Raw genomic sequence first — 20,512 nt, forward strand, 5'->3', positions numbered from 1 at the left:
AGAGGGCAACAACAGGTCTGTGGCGTGACCGCCGCGTGTTCTCGCAGCAAGGCGCCGTCCGGGATTAAGCGCTGCGGACGTGCCGAACGTGTGGCGCGAGGGAATTAGGATGCGGTACTTACGATGACGGGGATGGTGGAGGCTCTGCAGAGGATCTGCTTCACCAGGCGGTATCTGTCGTACAGCGGCTTCATGATTTGCCTCTCGCTCTTGGTCACCTGAAGCAAGAAAAGCATTTCTTGCTTAGTAAATCGCAGCAGGAAGAGCACAAAAAACGACATGGAGGCTATTTGCACTATTATAGCTCAAAAAGTCTCAAAAAATATCATTTTAAAAAACTCAAATCAACAAGTCAATGATACTGTTCACCTTGAAAATTGAAGAAAATCTGAAAGCTTTGAAATGATGATCACTTTGTGTTTAATCTAACATTTAGAGTAGATTTTAATTTAAAAGTGCCACTTTAGTTTTAATTGATTTAATTTACTCTTGAATTATGGTAGAGACTGTTTTCTCCTTTTTGTTACTTTTTTGTCGCGTATCTTTACATATTTCTCGTATTATTACGAGTTTTTTCTCACTTTTAACTCTTTTCATTTCCCTCCCTCCCAGAAGGAGACGAATCGTTTTGGAACTGAACTCTGACCTGTTTGCTGAATGCATCATTTTCGTCTCCACTGTATAATTTTTTCTGCTTTTCAATTGTTTATAACTCAAAAACCTGGTGAATCTGGTTGATATTTGCGGAGGCGAAGCTGCCGCAGACTCACCGGTCGGCCGTGGATGCTCTCATAATGCAGCAGCGCTTTCTGCAGGGCGACTTTCTCCGCTCCGATCTGATCCCGTGTCATATCCTGCAGCAGGAGAACAGGAGGAACGTCAACGTTTGCTTTAATTTGGACCTCTGGATCCTTTTGTTCAGCAGGTTTTTGTTTTTACCTTGATGTCCTCGGGCCGGTTCACCTCCTGTCTCTTCTCTTGCAGCTTCTTCAGGACGGACTCCAGAGTGCTCTCCACCGGCGGCTTGGGCGCCTTCTCCTGCTGCGGCTTCTTGTCCAGCTGGGAGCCGAAGCTTTTGGGCAGCGTGTTGCTGCGCTGGCGGGTCACCGGCGGGAGGTCTTCCTCCGACTTCATCAGCTTCCGCTCTGCAGAAACACGTCGGGGTAAATCTACAGCGATGCACCGATCCAATTCTTTCACTTCCGATATAGAAAAACATCTGATACGACTTAAATGTTTATTTTTTTTAAACACGGACATAAATGTACTGAATTGTTTTTCCCTTTTAAATTAAATGCTTCCAGTTTGCTTATGATTTTTGGTCTTAATTGAAGAAAGTTAAAACAATATTTTGTCTATTCTCGGAAATAAAAACAGGAACTTGGTCGGTTTTAGTTTGAAAACTCTTCCTGTTTTTAGCCAAATTCTAATACAGCAACTAAAAGCAGATTTGGGAGCAAAAAAGTTTCACTTTAGAGTAACTAAAGTTACTTTATTTACCGTGAAAGTAGAAGGAAACCTGAACACCTGAAAAGATTATCACTTTGTGCCATCTTGTTTGACAAACATATTTTACAATTTCTTTTTATTTTTACTTTGAATTCAGGTCAACTCTACAAGAAAATATAAGAGTCGGACAAGTATTGTTTTACCTTTTACAAAGCTGAAGTCATAATGTTACAAGTAATATGAGAATAAAAACAAGAATAAAGTCGTAATATTAGAAGTAGCAATTTTATAATAACTCCAACACAAAATTAATTGATGACTTTAATATATTCTTCTTGAAAAAGTTAGTCTTTATTTTGCTAATATTATGATTATATTCATGTAATTTAATAAAGATTCTCGTTGCCTTGCCCCAATACTCCATTATACACTTTTGAAAATATTTTCTGTGGTTTGTAATTATTTTTTTTAGAAAAGAAAGAACGACAAAATGTGAAAATCGGATCAGGTATGAAAGAAAAGTTTGAGAAAATAGTGATTGATTTTTTTTTTTTTTTTTACCTTTTAGCTCTTTCCGTAGTCTGGCCAGTTCGTTGAGCCATCTCAGCACTTCTGGGTTTGCAGCTTTATCACTGTGTGAAGGCTGGAATACAGAAAATAATGAGCTTTTCTAGTAATAATCAGAGTGAATCAGGGCTTATTTTATAACAGCTGCTGTAAATACCCTGTATTTCCTGTCGTCTTCAAACTTCTCCTCAAATCTCTGGATCTTCTTCTTGAGAACATGAATCCTCTTAGTGAGCTGGGCGGAGGTCAGCTCCTCTCTCTCGTCGTCGCAGGAGCCGAGGGATGAGCTCCGCCTGCGACTGAAGAGACAACACAAAACGTTTAACTCAAACTTTTTCTCCTTTTTGCCCCACATGCAGACAGGAAGAAAAAAACGGAAAGAACGTGGGCGCACCTGATGAAGGAGTGAGCGTTTGGCGGCGAAGGCGGCACTTCGGTGTCGTCCAGGTACTGCTGGCTGTGACCGTAGGCGTAGAATCGGGGCGACACCATGGGGTCGCTGTCCTCCTCCAGCAGCTGGCGGATCAGGCGGCCGCTGGCGTGGGGGGACAGCCGGGCTTCCTCGCGGTCCATGCTCTCCCTTTGCAGGGGGCACGCCAGGATCGGCTCTGAGGAGAAACGACAACAGACTGTTGGGTCAAAACGTGCAGCGCGAAGACAACGAGCTGGAGGTGCAGTTAAAACACGCAGGATCCGATTTAATCTGCACACAGAGGGATCCACGGGTCAATAAAGGCTGAATTTATACCGTTTAATTTGTTTCAAAGTCATAGTGGTGATTTTAAAAAGGTAGAAAATGAATAATTTGGTACTTTCTATACAAATGCGAAAACAAGAACTTTTAATTCTCTATGCAACTTTACATAAAAAAATGTAAAAATGACACCTAATATGTTAATTTGACTTTAAACCAACTATTTCAATCACAAAATGGTGAAAAACGGTCAGCCTCCCCTTAGTGACCAGCTATGCTAACACACATCATGCATTTTTTTAAATGAATTATTAAATTGTTTACATGACTTTAGGAGAGGAAAACACCAAATTTCACAGAGTTGCATTTGTTGCTGCAAAGCAATTTTCCTCTAAAATGAGAGGAATTAGTTAGACTTTTCAAAATAATAGTAGTATTTTGAACTAAACTCCAAGTTTAAATGTAAAAAAAAGCTAATTTGAAGCAAAATTTGGATCTTTTCTGAGGGAGTAAAATTCCTCCGACCACAGCAGTAAAGAAAATTTTCCTCTGGGGTTTGATGTTGTTGTGAAAGTGTGGGTAAACCACACCCACCCTGACTCTGCGCAGTCCCCCCGGCTGCTGCCGCCGCTCTGGTAATAATTATGTCTGCAGAGGAACACCCCTGACGATGCCAGAGCTATTAATAAGAGAGCAGATCTCTGCGGGATAATGTCAGGCCGCAATCCCCGCTGGGAGCCTTTGTGATGAGCTTGTGTTTATCCAGTTTCCACAGACAAAAACTTGCATCTGTTCAGGTGTGTGTGCATGAGAAAAAGACAAGACACACAAGCTGGGGAAAATATCAGGCTGTTTGGGAAATGTTAGTGCTGAAGCTGCAGAGACTCGGCGGATACCGTGGAAACGTACCGAACAAACCGAGCGACGCGGGGAATGAAAACAAGCCGACGGTGCGCGGCCGGTTTGCATGTTTTTCTACGCTGGGGGAACATTTGGGCCAAACTGGAGGAGAGTTAGCTCAGATTCCAGCTCCAGAACCCTGCAGGTTTTTGTCCTTTATGGAGCCCCGTAGGGGATTTACGGGGATTTTGTCTTTGGCGTTAGCTTGCCAAGGTTTTGCATTCCCACGCAATGAGTTTGGCGTTCCACTGCAATTTCAGTAGGCAGTTCATGCGCCATCTTTAGCATTAAAGTGTTTCTGCTACAATACAAAGTTAATTTTACGACGTTTCCATGAAATTTTGTTTGTGAAAAAGCATCACAAACTTATGTGCCAAACAGGTCAAACATGACTTTTCATTCCTTTTCTAAAATACAAACATGACAGAAACTTTAAGTAAGGAGGAAAGAAAAACTATATGGACTATTTTTGAGTAATTAATGGTTAATAAACGGCCGTTTCCATGTGCAGGCACAAACAGACATGAACATGCAGTTAAAAGAGCGATCTTCTCTGCAACCAGTTCTCTGCATCAAATAGTTTGAGTAATTTACATTTTGGTTTCTACTGCTTCTAAAAGAAACCCAAGCGCTTAAAAAACCATCCAGCTGTTGTTTGGTAAAAAGTTCATATTTTTAGGAATCTGGAAAACGAGTCGTTTCAAAAACCTCATGGATGCCAAATCACAAGATGTTATATTAATGAAAGTAAAAATATTCAAGAACAGATTAATCACAAAATTTCTGAAAGTATTTTCTCACAAATTTTCAACTTTTTTGAGATTAATCTCAGAAATTTTCTAGAAAAAATATAATAAAATTCTGAGCTCCAAAAGTCAAAAATGCTAAACTTTTGGAAGTTTTTGAAATTTCTGAGATTAATCTCAAATTTTGTGGGGTTTTTTTTGGCAGAAAAGTACTCCTTTTTAAAATTTTTATCTGCACAGCGGCGCTATGGCGGCTCGGGTCGCTCAGCTCATCCAGCGGCGACCCTGCGGCGCGTCAGAGGGTTTTTAAACTCCACCACATCCATGTTTTTCTTTCCAGGCTCCGGTCAGCCCGCCGCTAAGGCTCCATGGCATTTTAAATTAATCCTTTAAATCAACTGAACACTGATGGCTGTGGATTAACTAGATTAATGAAACAAAACACCGGCCTGTGCGCCGCTGCGCCCAGATACTCGGTGGTTATGTTCCGGAGCGCTCAAGCATGTCGCCATGCAGAAGGAAAAGGTCAAGACAGACAGCTGCTTCATTCTCTCCTTTTTAATTACTTTGACATATTAGCCACTCCGATGCGGACAGGACTTACCGTCGCAACGAGCAGCGTGGAAAACGCTTTTGAAATCGAGGAAACAGGAGTTAGGAAAGGGGGAATCTACAGGAACAGAGACAGAAAGCAGAAGGTGAAGGAGTGAAAGTGAACGCAACTGCGTCACTTCCTGCCAGCAGAGAATATCAGGTCACAGCGGACCGCAGCGGGCGGGGGCAAAGGTCACAGATCCACGTCCACAGGCCCGTTTCTGCAGAATGGCTTTATTATCTGAATATAGCAACATAAATCCTCTTTAGGGCGTCAATGCTGGAGAATAACTGGAGTCAATCAGTGTGTCTGTGGAAACGGAATATTCTGTGTTCAGCACAAAATGTACCAACAGAACCGAGCCGGACCTGAAAAATACATGGACCGGTTCCTCCAGGGGTACTGACTGGATGGATGGATGGATGGATGGATGGATGGATGGATGGATTGATGGATGGATGGAAGGAAAACAGCAAGACAGGAGGGAAGCAATAAAGTATAATGAACACAGGGCAGGAAAAGGAGGGAAAGAAAGACCAGGTAAAGAGGAAAAGGATGAAGGAAGGACGTAAGGTAGGATGGAAGAAAAAAGATGAGAAACTGAATGAAGGAAAGACAAAAAAAGCTTGGAAGACACAGAAGAAAGGATACAAAAAAGAAAGGAAAGAGGATAACTAAAAGGGAAGGAAGGAAAGACAAATGAAGGATGAAGGACAAAAGGAAAGACGGTTGGAGGCAAGGAAGAAGATAATTTTTCTACACTTTCTTCTTCTTCCATTCTGATTTCCAGGCTGTTTAACTCCACAGCATGAAAATCTGTTCTTTAAGTGATGCGCCCTGCCCCCACATGTTGCTGCCCACCGCTCAGATGAGTGTTTCTCTCACTTACAGCAAAGACAAATTTAGCTTTCTGCAAATATTCTGACCTCACCTGAATCTTTTGGGACGATATAACGGTGAATAAAAATGGCGGTCATCTTATACTAACATCACAACTGAATGTTTTCCTATCATGTTCTGCAGCTCTGGAGAGAAACCACATCCGTCCTCCATGTGTGCAGGGAAGGAGGAGGGCTGGCTGCATGGCAACAACAACCTCTCTCTCTCTTCCTCTCCTTCTCAGAGCGCCAGTATTTTTCCAAATGCAATCTTTGACCACTAGGGGGCTCCACGGGCATGAGGCACGCATGCTGCAGCTGACACGTTTTATTCTGCTGCACAGTTTTCATCACATCAAACAGGAAACTGCGCCGGTTTGGAGCAAAACCGGAACAAAAGGACGGTTTCAGGACAGCGTGTTCTCTGATATGTACTCTGCACGTTTGTTTACTTTCTTCATTCATCTGTGCAAATGCGTGGCACTATGATCAAAAAACAAAACTGGAAAGTTTGGGTGTGTTGCAGGTTCCTCCTATCTTAACAATCAGTAGCACAAGACAAAGTGTGAGTTGTTTCCTTTTTTTTGCACAGAGGAGAACAGAGAAACAAGAAATTCAAGATCACTCGGAGGAAATAATGAGGAGGTGTGTGAGTGACGCAACGCTTTACCGGGCCTGTCACAATAGGCAATAACTCATTTCATCCTAAATTAAAACAAAATCAATCATTTCCGTTTTCATTATTTATCGTTTTAATATTTTTCTCTTTCTTTCTACCAAAATCTGGATAATGAAAGTAGGCCTTTTTAGGGCAATTTTGTTTATAGAGACTTAAAAAAACCAAACATTTATTTGTTGTTTCAGTTGTTTTTGTTGATTTATTTAGGATATTTAAAATATCTCCCGGTTCCAGAGTTAAATAGTCATTAGAATTTCAACTTTATTCATCTTTGAGAATGCATCTTGTTATTACATGCTGTTACTACTAAACTACTAGAAAATTGTCTCCAAACAACAATATTATCATTTATATTGCAATAATTATCCTCCAGCAAAAATATTATCGTGAAATGACTACGGGTCACTGCTCCTCTCTGATGCCTTAACTTATATTATTTACCAACACATGAGTAAAAAAAAAAAAGATCGACTATTCTTCTAAATGCAACCCAATTATGACTACTTCAATAAGGTCACCACTATCAATCGATTCTGGTTGGAAATTACAGCTGCAGGCGGTTTGCATCACAACTAGCTAAAAACCCCAGAAACAAACAAACAAGAAATGCAATATTAAAGTGTTTAAACCAAATTCAGCTGCAAAAATCCTGCAGGAAAGGAGACTGGTCCGACGCGAACAAGGTGACTGGAGACTTTAAGAGGATTTTTCTTATGATTAATTCAGCAGTGGAGGCGCAGTTGCAGCAGAATGTCTGTGCAAATCCAAATGGACGTCATTAATTAAAGCGTGTTTACATTCGGAAGCAGCGTGTGAGTGAAGAATGAGGCGTGCAGCGCTCACCTCCCCAGCTGCTGTCCTCGGTCAGAGCTGTCAGGTCCAGCCGCGGAACGTCCTCTCGGTCCGGTTCCGAGGCGCGCATCTCCCCGCCTCCGATCCTCCCCGCGTCACAGGCGGCGGGCGACTCCTGGATCTTCATCCTTAACGTCTGAACAACCATGAGAGTAAAAGCAACGCGTCCTCAGTCCAACAACAACAACAACTTGCAGCCTGGCGGAGGGGGGGGGACTCTTTAAGTTGAGCCTAGACTCGGTGAGGCCCCGCCCTTCAGAGAGGGGCTGGTCCTCCAATCTGATTGGCTGCTGGGGAAAACGTGAAAACGTACGCCCGCTGGAGCGTCCCTAGCTCTGATTGGACAGCACTGACTTAGCCCCGCCTTTTATTCGACCCGTTATCTCCTCCTTCGCCGTAATAGTTTTCCTTTGCTCCCATATGTATGGCAAGCCGAGATGAAATATAATACACGTCAACATAGAAAGCTCATGTTAGATTAAATGTACCGTTTGAAAATAACATTTCAGGAGGTATTAGACACACTTTATTTTATTTTATTATTCTAATGTTGTATTCTACTCAAATTGGCTGTAAGCTGAAAATCATCATTGGCAGAAATTAAGGCTTGAAAACAGTTTTTAAAGTGAAAAGCCATTATAAAACAGTATCTATCTATCTATCTATCTATCTAGATATAGATTGATCTATCTATCTAGATAGATAGATCTATAGATAGATCTATAGATAGATAGATAGATCTATCTATCTATCTATCTATTGTTGAGAATAAATAATTCTGTTTTTCTTCTCCACACTATCTAATGTTTTTTTATTTAATGATTTACTGAAATAAATGAACGTTTCAAAATTATTCTAATTTATTGAATAGGTTCTAGAAGTTTCTACGCCTCAGTAGACAACGAGGGATGCAGTTTTTGTTTACGTCTGAAAAGGGCGCGCTTTAATTATATGACACAACAGTTTGCCATAAAGGTAGAAGTCGTGGGCTTGTTTGTTTCTGCAGGGACGGGCGGAGGGACGCTGGGGAGAAAGATGGAGGAGGGGCGAGAGAAGAGGACACGAAAAGGCACAGAGAATGTGATCTGTTACACGTAGGCTGACTGGATGATTTCTGCTTTCCCTCCATAACGCAGCTACCGTGGAAACGCTCTCCTCAAAGCATGAAAACCTCCTCCCTGCATCTGCACGCCTCTCTTATTTTTTTCCACGTTTGCTGCAGAATGCTTTTGAATCTGGAATATTATTTTAGATTGTCTTCAAATCTCAATTTGCTTATTAAAAACAGTAATAATGTGGCGAGGAAACCATATAGTTTTAGTATAAAATCCCTTGTGGTTACAGAAAAGCAGGTCAAAACAAACCAAACTGATTGGTTTACAGGACATGTTTTGGTAATGTTACCCAAATGTTCTGACCCATAATGGCAGAGCAGAATGATTAGCATCAGTAGTTGCTGCGGTGTGGGGCACAGGGCCAGAACCAGGCACTTATCACGTCTCCTCAGCTGTTGCATGGGAAATAACTGTGATGTGAATCATACAGCATACAAAGTGGAACTGCAGGCCTTGTGTGAACGTGCAGACTGGGACAGATTAACTGTAACATTTCCCCCACGTGGTGTTACGGTCAGGATCCCCTCCTTTCGTCCTGTACAAGCACAAACTGAACTCGCTCTGTCAACAATCAGTATCGCCTTATCAAAAGACACACTCAGGTAATTTGAATAAACACTGTTCATCTTGTTCCAGCTCACCTGGTGGGAAAAACAGCACTGTGGCTTTTGTACAGGTGGTTATGTTAACAACTATTAGACCCCAAATTACGCCAAAATCCCTGAGTCAAAAATCCTGAGGGGCCAAAATTAGCTTTTTCTCCCCAGTTTAAAGCACAAATATTACTGTGAATTCCTCATCTTCTCCCTGGTAAGATGCATTAAATAAACAATTCGTATTTTAATTGGGAAACTACATGAAAACTTTAATAAAAAATGTTATTGCTAATATTTTGTCACTTTCAGAGCTGTTAAATCTTGGACGTTTTGCTTCTATGAAACCTGTTTTGTTAAAACACAATCTAACAACACCACTTCTCACTTAAATCAAAGAACATCTGGTAAAGTTTTTATTTTCCTCTGCCTGATCAAATTGGACCATAACAACCATCAGCCTGGTTAACTATTAGAGATGTTCCTTAGACAACAGCAGGTTTTTTTTCCATTTTAATGTTAAAAAGAGACTACAGCAGTCAGTTGAGTAAATTTGTATTATCTGTTAGCATCTTTTGATGCAATTAAATAGATGCCATCACTTTTTGATTGAGTCTAAGATGAATGCCCGGTCAAAAAGGAAACCTTATCAAAACCATTCACACATTCCTTAAACCTGATCATGTTTCACCTGTTGATTAACGGAGCAGTGATCTGTTTAACGACTATTCATCTATAATTTAATCACTTAGCTGTTGGGTTGGTTGGACTTTACATGTTCAGGTCATACTGTTGTTTTAAAAATGATCATTTCTTCAGTTTTTAAAGCATTCAGCTTCTATGCACCACAAATCTGGAACAAACCTCCAGAAAACAGATGAAACTCTGAGTTCCTTTAAATCTAGATTAAAAACTCTGCTGTTTAGAGTTGCCTTTGAAACCTAATCATGAAACATTAATCAATAATCTGATGTGCAAAATGTAATGTTGTTGGCTGTGTGTTCTATGACTTTGTATTTTTGTGTTTTTATGATGTAAAGCACTTTGAAATGCTGTGTTGCTGAAAGCTATACAAATAAAATTTGATTGATTGATTGATTGTGTTTACAATATGTTGTTACTTTTTTGTTTTATCTTTTAATGTCAGATGTTCTTTAAAGAGAGTTTCTTCCCAGCAGACACCTGACATTAGTCATTTCTTTATTTTTAGCTTGTTTATGTCCAAACAGGATGTAGTATGAAGTGAGATTAATGTTTAAAAGTTAATCTGCGAGTTTTTTTGTTTTTTTTTTTAGCAAAGATGGATAATTATTCCTTCATACGCTGAAACTAGAACTTGCTGAGTTGCGGTTTGTCTGTTGAGTTTCAAAGTCCATAAAATGTTTCCTTATTCTTCTTATTTCACAGATATGAAAGTAAGAATGAAATTCAGTTAAATTCAGTTTATATAAATTAAGCAGGGAGCATAAACAAAATTTTCAATGAAGCCTCTGAGCTTCATTTGATAAATTCAAACAGGGAGTTTGTATCTTGAAAATTTGCCTTTAGAAACATGTTTCTCCATTGAAAACAATGGAAAGTAAAGTAATTCATCTACTCCAGGTTTCCAAGGAGAAATAACTATACAATATTTTAAAATATCATAATTAATATTATAAGTGTAATAATCAATGTGTTACAATATTTTTAGATGCATAGAAAAAAAGTATAATTTTTTGTTTCAAATGTAAGACATTAGATCATAATCTACATTTTTATATTTAATATTTGTGTAAATGTCTTGATGAAGTAAAAAACCGTTTTTTACTTTAGTGTTTGGAGGTTTCAGTCTCAAACTAAACAGCAGAAACATTTTGCAAAAGCAACCTGTTTTTTACAATAATATTTGCAATAATTGCACTCTTTTTAAAAGAAGTAATTGTTTTTTCTCATTTTGCTGTTATTTTACTGCTTACATGCTTCTTGAATGTTGCTTCTCTCATTTCTCCTCTTTCAGACACTTTGTGTTTTTTTTCTCTCATCACTAACGTTGCATTTTATTCATTGCCTCCATCTTCTTCACACTTATTGGGTTTTCTATTGGACGAATTCAACGGTTAGATGCATTTTAAATCAGATTATCGCATAATGTCCTTACACACAAGCATTAACGCCTTTTATGGCCAGAAAATCTGACCAGTGAGCCGTTTTTCTGTCCTTACAGAAACAAATGACTCATTAAGCAGATAAAAGCTGTGGACTGACGGCTCACTTTTACTTGATTACGTTATCCTGTAAATCCCGTAGACTGACGAATCATTCCACTGATAATAAATAGTAGAAGAAGAGCTGCTGTGAAGGATCAGCGACGTAAACACAAACCGGCCCGATGTGCGCTCTGGAGAGAGCCGCCGTGGATTAACTCCAGCGCAGATGTTACACCTCACATCATCCTGATATAATTTAGATACACACACACACTTGCACCCGCACACGCCTACACACACCCACCAAACTCCACCATGTGTTCGCCCTCCAGAGCCAGCGTTACATCATCAGCAGAGATAAAGCTGATGAAGAAAATACAGCTTAAACTGACAGAAGAGAGAGAGAGAAAGAAAGAGAGAGATTTGTGCATGTGTGTGTGTGTGTGTGTGTGTGTATGTTGAGGGGACGTATTAGTAAATGATTAAGCTGCGAGTTTACATGTGCAAACTCTACAAACAGAAACGTGGTGAAATTTAACAGGAATTTTGCTGACGTGGCAAAAATAAGAAGCGCTCATTCTTGTCTTGGTATCTTTGAGGGGACCAGCCGTTGACCTGATGCACCCAAACTGCCACCTGACTGCGCCTGCAGACACTTATCTCATATTCTCACATTTTCATGTTTCATTTTCCTACAGAAACATAGCACACATGCAATGCCTCTCAGAAGTATCCTTGCACCTTAAACTTTTCCACATTTTGTCATGTTACATCCACAAATTTGATTGTATTTCACTGGGGGTTAATGTGCATACTTGTAGTGGAAGGAAAACATGGATTTGAAATTGCTTACCAATGAAAAACCTGAAAATTGTGGTTTGCATTTGCATGGAAGTTTTTAAGCGTCCCGTTTTCATTTTGCAATAAGACATGCAGGCACAGGAAACAGCAGGGAAGAAAATGTCTGGGTTAGATGAGACCAACGTTTAAAGCAGAACTGAAATCAAATCTTGAAATATTGATACTGGGTGAATATTATTTAGTGAACCTCTTCCACAAAACATTCCAGGGATTCATTACTCTGAGACTAAGACTTAAATAACTTGTTTTTAGCTTTTTGATCATTAAATTCATGACGTTCATTGTGCCTCACCCAGCCACTGAAATAATGCTGAATAATCAATAACAAAGCCATCTGGTTGCTTATTATTGGAAATGAAAGAAGAGGCTTGTTTTTGTACACTGAAAAAAGAAAACAGGTGATCAAACTTAAAAAACTGAGTTAATTTATTACAAATAATCAAATTGAGTTCAGGTAGCAGGTTCTCCTAGCAGGAGAGTGATTGACAGCGGTAAGACCCTCCTCCTGGCTCTGATTGGTTGTTTCTGACTGGTGTATTTCTGCAGTTAGGACTGGGAACACTGGGAGAAGGCAAACGAGCGAGATTTTTTTCACATATTATCCGTTTTATACTGTCACAATATAAAGATAATTTTAACAAATATGTAAAAAATGATTTTAAAAAAATAAAAATTACATAATGTAACTTTAATAGGGATAAGAAGGCTAGTTAAAGCTGATGAAATAAAACTAAATAAAGTTATGCAAAGCTTTTGAAGACATATTGCATAAAATCCTTATATATCACACTGAAATTTAGGGTATAACTTGACAAAATATAAAATTGTAGAAGACTTTCAAGTGCATTCACACTAGATTAGTCAAAAACCATAAATTGTTACCAGAAACCTAAAAAGGCTCCCTAAAATCTGACGATAAACGGTTTATCAGTATGACTTGCCAGATTTACTTTTTACAGTTTAATACAAAGAGAATCGGAGATAGCCGCACCAGGTTAGAAAAAAATGAGAATTAATCTGTAAAGAAATCTGCAAAATAAAAAAAAGCATGAATGAATTTGCCAGTCAGTGTACGTTGCTGAAATAATATCCTCATGACTTTTTGTTTTGACGCACACGTGAGCAGCGCTGCTATCACTTCCCACTATCGGTTTTCTGGCATTGCAAGTACAACATGTTTGCTGTTGTTCAGGATCCGTTTACTGACATCGATGTAGTGAAACAAAAGCTACACAACAGCTGTTTGTGTGTTTAAAGATTAAGAACTGTTTGTGCAAACGGTGGAAAAAAGGAAGCTTAGGCATCCAAATAACGTCAGCCCACACAATAATTTAAGGCTTCATGCAGATCAAATCCATAATTTTTACATAATCCTACAAACAGTTTAATCTTACTGGTGTTGTAGGATGTTACTCTGTATATTTTATTGTTAATTAAAATTTGATAGTGTTTTTGTGACCAGCTAGACATAATGATGCAAGTAATGAATTAGTTTACTTATGATTTCTACGAGGTCATACAAAATACTTTGAATTAAAGAAAATATACAACTGCAGCATCAGTAAGCAGAAAAAGCCACCCTGATGGGAGCAGATAAATGTCACGGCTTGTGTTGAAAATGGGTCGTTTATGAGGAGCTGGGAGAGAGGAGGCCCGGCCCTCTGTCAGAGATCCAGATGGCGGCTCGGAGGCAGCGTGTGGGCGTGGTGGTCGAGCTGCTGCCTGACCTGCCGCTAAGATCCATCTGCCTGGAAAAACGACTCACTGAACGAGCCGAGCAGCGCTTGGCTCCGTTCAACGGTGTCAGTCTGGATTAAAACTGGACACAGGCAGATGGAGAAGGTGGCCGCTTAGCTCCTCAGACCCACACGCCTTTGGCAACAACAAACAGCCACTTAAAGGTGACCTACTATGCTTCCTCAAACAGCATAGCATGACTTAGGATAAGTCATATTCATTATATTTTGTGCACAAAATGATTCTTAGATAATGAGATTTTAGTCTAATCAGTTCTTCCAATTTTGAATGGCTGCAAACAGATGCGCAATTATACAACTGTGCATCTTTGAAAAGCAGTAGTAGAGCCTTCTGCACAAGCAACAGGAAAGCAACAAGTTCCTTCGGAGTAGTAAATCAACAATAAAACACTTTTCCTGTAGCCACTGTGCAGCAAATGTAACAATAAAACCAGCTGCATGTGCTGGTTGCTAGATGATAGGCGGAACTCTTCTGGGGTTGCTAGGAAACAGTGCCTGCATATTTTGGTAGTGGCTATATTTTGGTAATATGTATTGGTACTGCAGATACCAATACATATTATTTTAAGTATATCATAAAATTTCTGACCTTTAGGTATTTTTGTGTTTTGTTTTTTCTTTGAATTATTTTGTGAACACTGAGGACAAAATTTAGTTAATTTGTGTCTTCAAAATACTAACATATAACATATTTAGAAACAGAACAATGTTTGTGAATTGTTTCTAAATAAACAAAGTGCAAAAAATGAAATAGGGTATTCTCATGTCAACAACTTATTCAACTAGTTCACGTACGTATAATGAAAATGCACGACAATCCTGTGCACTTTATCCTAGGAAAAATAAACACGTACAAGTTGCTTCTGAATACAAGATGAAGTTCCAGCCAAACTATGAAAAAAGTGTGACTTATAGAGAATAAAATACGGTAATCTTCAGATCAGTGTATGTTTATGTATAGCAAAAGAGTTGTAAACTCTTCCTTATGCGCCTTCTGTCTTTCTAAATACTCTAAATTAATCCGCCGATTATCAAACACATTTTGTTTTTAATATCAACTTCTTGGAAAAAACTCTTGAATCTTCAGAATGACACTTTCAACCGTGTCTTGGATTTCATTCATTCACTGTTTCTGCTTGACTAGTGTTTCTCCACCCTCATCTCCAGTCATTCTCACCTGAACCTGCATGACCTTTTATTCTTTAAATTGTCACATGTTGATTCTTTGCTGGTTGGATCCTGAGAACGAACTGTACCACACAACATTATTCTGCCTTTTTGGGGACTTTTTGTTATTCGGCTACACACATTTCTAATTTTTTGAGACCTTCTTTTATTCCACAGTAAATGTTCTTGTCTGTATTACTCGCTGTGCATTTTAAGACACTAGTTTTTACATTTTCAACAAGAAAGTTGAATAAAGTTAAGAGCAAAAGAACCAACCTGTGAAGCAGATCCAGGCTCGTCTTTCCTTAAAATCTCATTCCTGGTGAGGGCGATAGGAAAACCGTTTCAGCAAAGGTTAAATCTCTGGATGTGAACAATAAACTCCTGTGCATCCATCCATCCATCCATCCATCTTCTTCCGCTTATCCGAGATCGGGTCGCGGGGGTAGCAGCTTCAGAAGGGAGGCCCAGACTTCCCTCTCCCCAGCCACTTCTTCTAGCTCTTCCGGGGGAATCCCGAGGCGTTCCCAGGCCAGCCGAGAGACATAGTCTCTCCAGCGTGTCCTGGGTCTTCCCCGGGGCCTCCTCCCGGTGGGACGTGCCCGGAACACCTCACCAGGGAGGCGTCCAGGAGGCATCCTGACCAGATGCCCAAGCCACCTCAACTGGCTCCTCTCGATGTGAAGGAGCAGCGGCTCTACCCTGAGTCCCTCCCGGATGACTGAGCTTCTCACCCTATCTCTAAGGGAGAGCCCAGCCACCCTACGGAGAAAACCCATTTCGGCCGCTTGTATCCGCGATCTCGTTCTTTCGGTCATGACCCAAAGCTCATGACCATAGATGAGGGTGGGAACGTAGATCGACCGGTAAATCGAGAGCTTCGCTTTTTGGCTCAGCTCTCTCTTCACCACGACGGACCGGTACAGCGCCCGCTTGACAGCAGACGCTGCGCCAATCCGCCTGTCGATCTCCCGCTCCCTTCTTCCCCCATTCGTGAACAAGATCCCGAGATACTTAAATTCCTCCACTTGGGGCAGGACACCCCCCCTGACCCGGAGAAGGCACTCTACCCTTTTCCGGCTCAAGACCATGGCCTCGGATTTGGAGGCACTGATCCCCATCCCGGCCGCTTCACACTCGGCTGCGAACCGCTCGAGCGAGAGCTGCAGATCACGATCTGATGAAGCCAAAAGGACCACATCGTCTGCGAAAAGCAGAGATGAGATCCTAAGGCCACCAAATCGGATCCCCTCAACACCTTGGCTGCGCCTAGAAATTCTGTCCATAAAAGTGATGAACAGAATCGGTGACAAAGGGCAGCCCTGGCAGAGTCCAACTCTCACCGGAAACGAGCCCGACTTACTGCCGGCAATGCGGACCAGACTCTGACACCGGTCATACAGGGACCTGACAGCCCGTATCAAAGGGCCCGGTACCCCATACTCCCGGAGAACCCCCCACAGGGCTCCCCGAGGGACACGGTCGAACGCCTTCTCCAAGTCCACAAAACACATGTAGACTGGTTGGGCGAACTCCCATGCACCCTCCAGGACCCTGCCGAGGGTGTAGAGCTGGTCCAGTGTTCCACGACCAGGACGAAAACCACACTGCTTTTCCTGAATCCGAGGTTCGACTATCCGACGGACCCTCCTCTCCAGGACCCCTGAATAGACCTTGCCAGGGAGGCTTAAGAGTGTGACCCCTCTATAATTGGAGCACACCCTCCGGTCCCCCTTTTTGAACAGGGGGACCACCACCCCAGTCTGCCAATCCAGGGGAACTGCCCCCGATGTCCATGCAATATTGCAGAGTCGCGTCAACCAACACAACCCTACAACATCCAGAGCCTTAAGGAACTCCGGGCGGATCTCATCCACCCCCGGGGCCTTGCCACCGAGGAGCTTTTTAACCACCTCGGCGACCTCTCCCCCAGAGATTGGAGAGCCCAACCCAGAGTCCCCAGGCTCCGCTTCCTCAGTGGAAGGCATGTTGGTGGGATTGAGGAGGTCTTCGAAGTACTCTGCCCACCGACCCACAACGTCCCGAGTAGAGGTCAGCAGCACACCATCCCCACTATAAACAGTGTTTGTGCTGCACCGCTTCCCCCCCCGAGACGCCGGATGGTGGACCAGAATCGCCTCGAAGCCGTGCGGAAGTCTTTCTCCATGGCCTCTCCAAACTCCTCCCACGCCCGAGTTTTTGCCTCAGCAACCGCCCGAGCCGCATGCCGCTTCGCCCGCCGGTACCCATCAGCTGCTTCCGGAGTCCCACAGGCCAAAAAGGCCCGATAGGACTCCTTCTTCAGCCTGACGGCATCCCTCACCGAAGGTGTCCACCAACGGGTTCGAGGGTTGCCGCCGCGACAGGCACCGACAACCTTGCGGCCACAGCTCCGATCGGCCGCCTCGACAATGGAGGCACGGAACACGGTCCACTCAGACTCCATGTCCCCCACCTCCCCCGGGACGTGTTCGAAGTTTTGCCGGAGATGGGAGTTAAAGCTCCGTCTCACAGGGGATTCCGCCAGACGTTCCCAGCAGACCCTCACAACACGTTTGGGCCTGCCAGGTCTGACCGGCTTTCGCCCCCACCACCGGAGCCAACTCACCACCAGGTAGTGGTCAGTGGACAGCTCCGCACCTCTCTTCACCCGAGTGTCCAAGACATACGGCCGCAGATCCGATGAAACGATGACAAAGTCGATCATCGAACTGCGGCCTAGGGTGTCCTGGTGCCAAGTGCACATATGGACACCCTTATGCTTGAACATGGTGTTCGTTATGGACAATCCATGGCGAGCACAGAAGTCCAGCAACAGAACACCGCTCGAGTTCAGGTCGGGCGGGCCGTTCCTCCCAACCACGCCCCTCCAGTCTCACTGTCGTTGCCCACCTGAGCGTTGAAGTCCCCCAGCAGAACAAGGGAGTCCCCAGGAGGAGCACTCTCCAGTACCCCCTCTAAGGACTCCAAAAAGGGTGGGTAATCTGAACTGTCGTTCAAACGACAGTCAGGACCCGTCCCCCCACCCGTAGGCGGAGGGATGCTACCCTCTCGTTCACCGGGGTAAACCCCAACGTACAGGCGCCGAGATGGGGAGCAACAAGTATGCCCACTCCTGCCCGACGTCTCTCTCCCTGGGCAACTCCAGAGTGGAAGTATGTCCAGCCCCTCTCAAGGAGACTGGTTCCAGAACCAGAGCCATGCGTCGAGGTGAGACCGACTATTTCTAGCCGGAACCTCTCGACCTCACGCACTAGCTCCGGCTCCTTCCCCACCAGAGAGGTGACATTCCACGTCCCAAGAGCCAGTTTCTGCAACCGAGGATCGGACCGCCAGGGTCCCCTCCCTTGGCCGCCACCCATCACACAGTGCACCCGACCCCTTTGGCCCCTCCCACGGGTGGTGGGCCCATGGGAGGGGGGGCCCATGTTTCCTCTTCGGGCTGAGCCCGGCCGGGCTCCATGGGTAAAAGCCCGGCCACCAGACGCTCGCCATCGTGCCCCCCCTCCAGGCCTGGCTCCAGAGTGGGGCCCCGGTGACCCGCGTCCGGGCGAGGGAACACCAAGTCCAATGTTTTTACTCATCATTGGGGTCTTCGTGCACTCCTGTGCACTTTAGCCTAAAAACCTCAGGAAACCCCAGGCAGTAAATACATTCACATGTATCTCTGTTCTTATCAGGTCAAGTGTCAAAGCATCTCATTAGATAAAAACACGGTTGTCATTCTGAGCAGGTAACTTATCAGTGAGAAACCATCACCTGGTTAACAGGTTTGACAAACTGTGTACAAAAGAGTTGAGATTTGGGTTTACCCTTTATGAAGTGGGTCCATGTGGGTTTCTCCAGGTCTTTCACCAAAACATTCTTTAATCTGCAAAAAATTAAACCCATTTAGAACTAAAATTATTTAATCAACAAATCTTATTCATAATTTTGATGCTAACATGGAGCAAATGGTAAAAATCAAGCTAGAAAAGTTTCTAAGTCCGTTCTTCCGACCCACCATGTTTATTTTGATAAAACCTGACTTATGATTGTCTCAATGATTGTTAGTCATTGATAATAAGACATGATAAAAAAATAAAAAATAAACACGGTCCGCTGAATTATTCTCTTCGGTTCACAAATTCTGTTGTAAGTATGCCAGGCCAATTGGTGGCGCTGTAACATCGCCACAGAACAATACAAAAAAACCACCAAAATGTGCCACGTTTGTTATAGAGAGACAAATGGAGCTATTTTTAAACCTCATTGTTTAAAAATAAATGCGGCTCGCATGACAACATGGAAACATGAAACTGCCGATTCGAAATTTATAGGCTCTTTTACCCGGGTTCAAAAAGATTGTTTTTGGTCAACCTAAATGACCAAAAACCTTTGTGGACACACCTAAAATTCTCTCAGTATGGACGTGACCTAAAATAGTCCCTAGTTACCAAGAAGAAGCAATTTGAAGAAGACGAATAAGAAAAAAATAAAACTAATGTTAACCATTTCTTACACTTTTAGGTTCAGTAAAGTTGATACGTCTCACAACAGCCAATATGTTACGGTCGTTTTAAATCAAAACAAACCTAACAGATATAAAAGTATGATTCTTGTATATGCTAAGCTAAAGAAGGAATAACAATATAAATTAGCTAGTATGCATTATTAGTTAAGTATTGAAGTTAATGCTTGTGTGAATTGGTGTTGGAAAACTCTCAGATGCTGTCAAATAAAAAATGCTGATAGATTATTACACTTTGATATATTAGCTAAGTATAATAACATTTTCTTATCTCTGCTCTGGAATGCCTTGGCTAACCATGCTATAGGTTCTTGCTGTAAGCATCTCGGTTAGGAAGGCTATGTAGGGAATGTTGCTAGCTAGGCTACCTAGGCTAACTCACTATCTAGTTTTATGAGTTATCTTGACTGTAAACTCAGCAGGCTTTGTTGGAGATCTTGCCTGTAGGGTGTCTTAGTTATAAGCTGTCCATACTCACTTAGGCTATAAGCTAACTTGCCGATCCCAGCTTTTTGAACTTTCCCAACTGTCTAGATTTTAAACTATCCTGCTTATCTAGGCCACAAGCTAGCTCACTTATCTCTGCTGCATGTCTATTATGTCTATTTTGGCTATCTAGGTTAAAGCTATCTTGGCTATATAAGCAATCATGTTGGGTTATTTTGGCTACCTACACTATGTGCTATCTCAGCTATATAGTCTATAAGCTATGTTGGCTATCTAGGTTACTTTATACTATCATGGCTATTTTAGTTGGACACCATCTCTGCTATCTTTCCTGTTATGTTTTTTGTTTTATTTAGCTAATCTAGGTTGCAAGCTAGCTGGCCTGTAGGTAAAGTTAAGCCAATGCTATTCATACACTCAGCCAGATTCTGATAATTTATTTTAGTAAATCAATTCACTAAATGGCATCTAGCTAGCTCTTTAGCTAGCTAGATTTCCCGATGTTTTTTTGCTGCA

The 20,512-nt window shown here is 42.2% G+C and overlaps 1 protein-coding gene across 7 annotated transcripts in view; it reads right to left on the reverse strand.

Annotated features, from left to right (window-relative positions):
- Nucleotides 1-20,512, reverse strand: part of fam13a (family with sequence similarity 13 member A) — a 76,251-nt gene that overhangs the window by 3,873 nt on the left and 51,866 nt on the right. For 5 of the 7 annotated variants that reach the window (XM_028017595.1, XM_028017592.1, XM_028017593.1 and 2 more), the window contains 10 exons: nucleotides 18,852-18,910; nucleotides 15,316-15,358; nucleotides 7,352-7,496; nucleotides 4,961-5,026; nucleotides 2,411-2,624; nucleotides 2,174-2,315; nucleotides 2,011-2,092; nucleotides 940-1,145; nucleotides 771-854; nucleotides 123-218 (listed from right to left, as the gene is read on the reverse strand). In XM_028017595.1, coding sequence (XP_027873396.1) covers nucleotides 123-218; nucleotides 771-854; nucleotides 940-1,145; nucleotides 2,011-2,092; nucleotides 2,174-2,315; nucleotides 2,411-2,624; nucleotides 4,961-5,026; nucleotides 7,352-7,496; nucleotides 15,316-15,358; nucleotides 18,852-18,910 — 1,137 coding nt within the window. The remainder of the gene's footprint in view (nucleotides 1-122; nucleotides 219-770; nucleotides 855-939; nucleotides 1,146-2,010; nucleotides 2,093-2,173; nucleotides 2,316-2,410; nucleotides 2,625-4,960; nucleotides 5,027-7,351; nucleotides 7,497-15,315; nucleotides 15,359-18,851; nucleotides 18,911-20,512) is intronic. The other 2 variants (XM_028017596.1, XM_028017594.1) reach the window with 1 other exon arrangement.

This window comes from Xiphophorus couchianus, chromosome 5 (genome assembly GCF_001444195.1).
Source record: "Xiphophorus couchianus chromosome 5, X_couchianus-1.0, whole genome shotgun sequence".
In the NCBI taxonomy this organism is placed as follows: domain Eukaryota; kingdom Metazoa; phylum Chordata; class Actinopteri; order Cyprinodontiformes; family Poeciliidae; genus Xiphophorus; species Xiphophorus couchianus.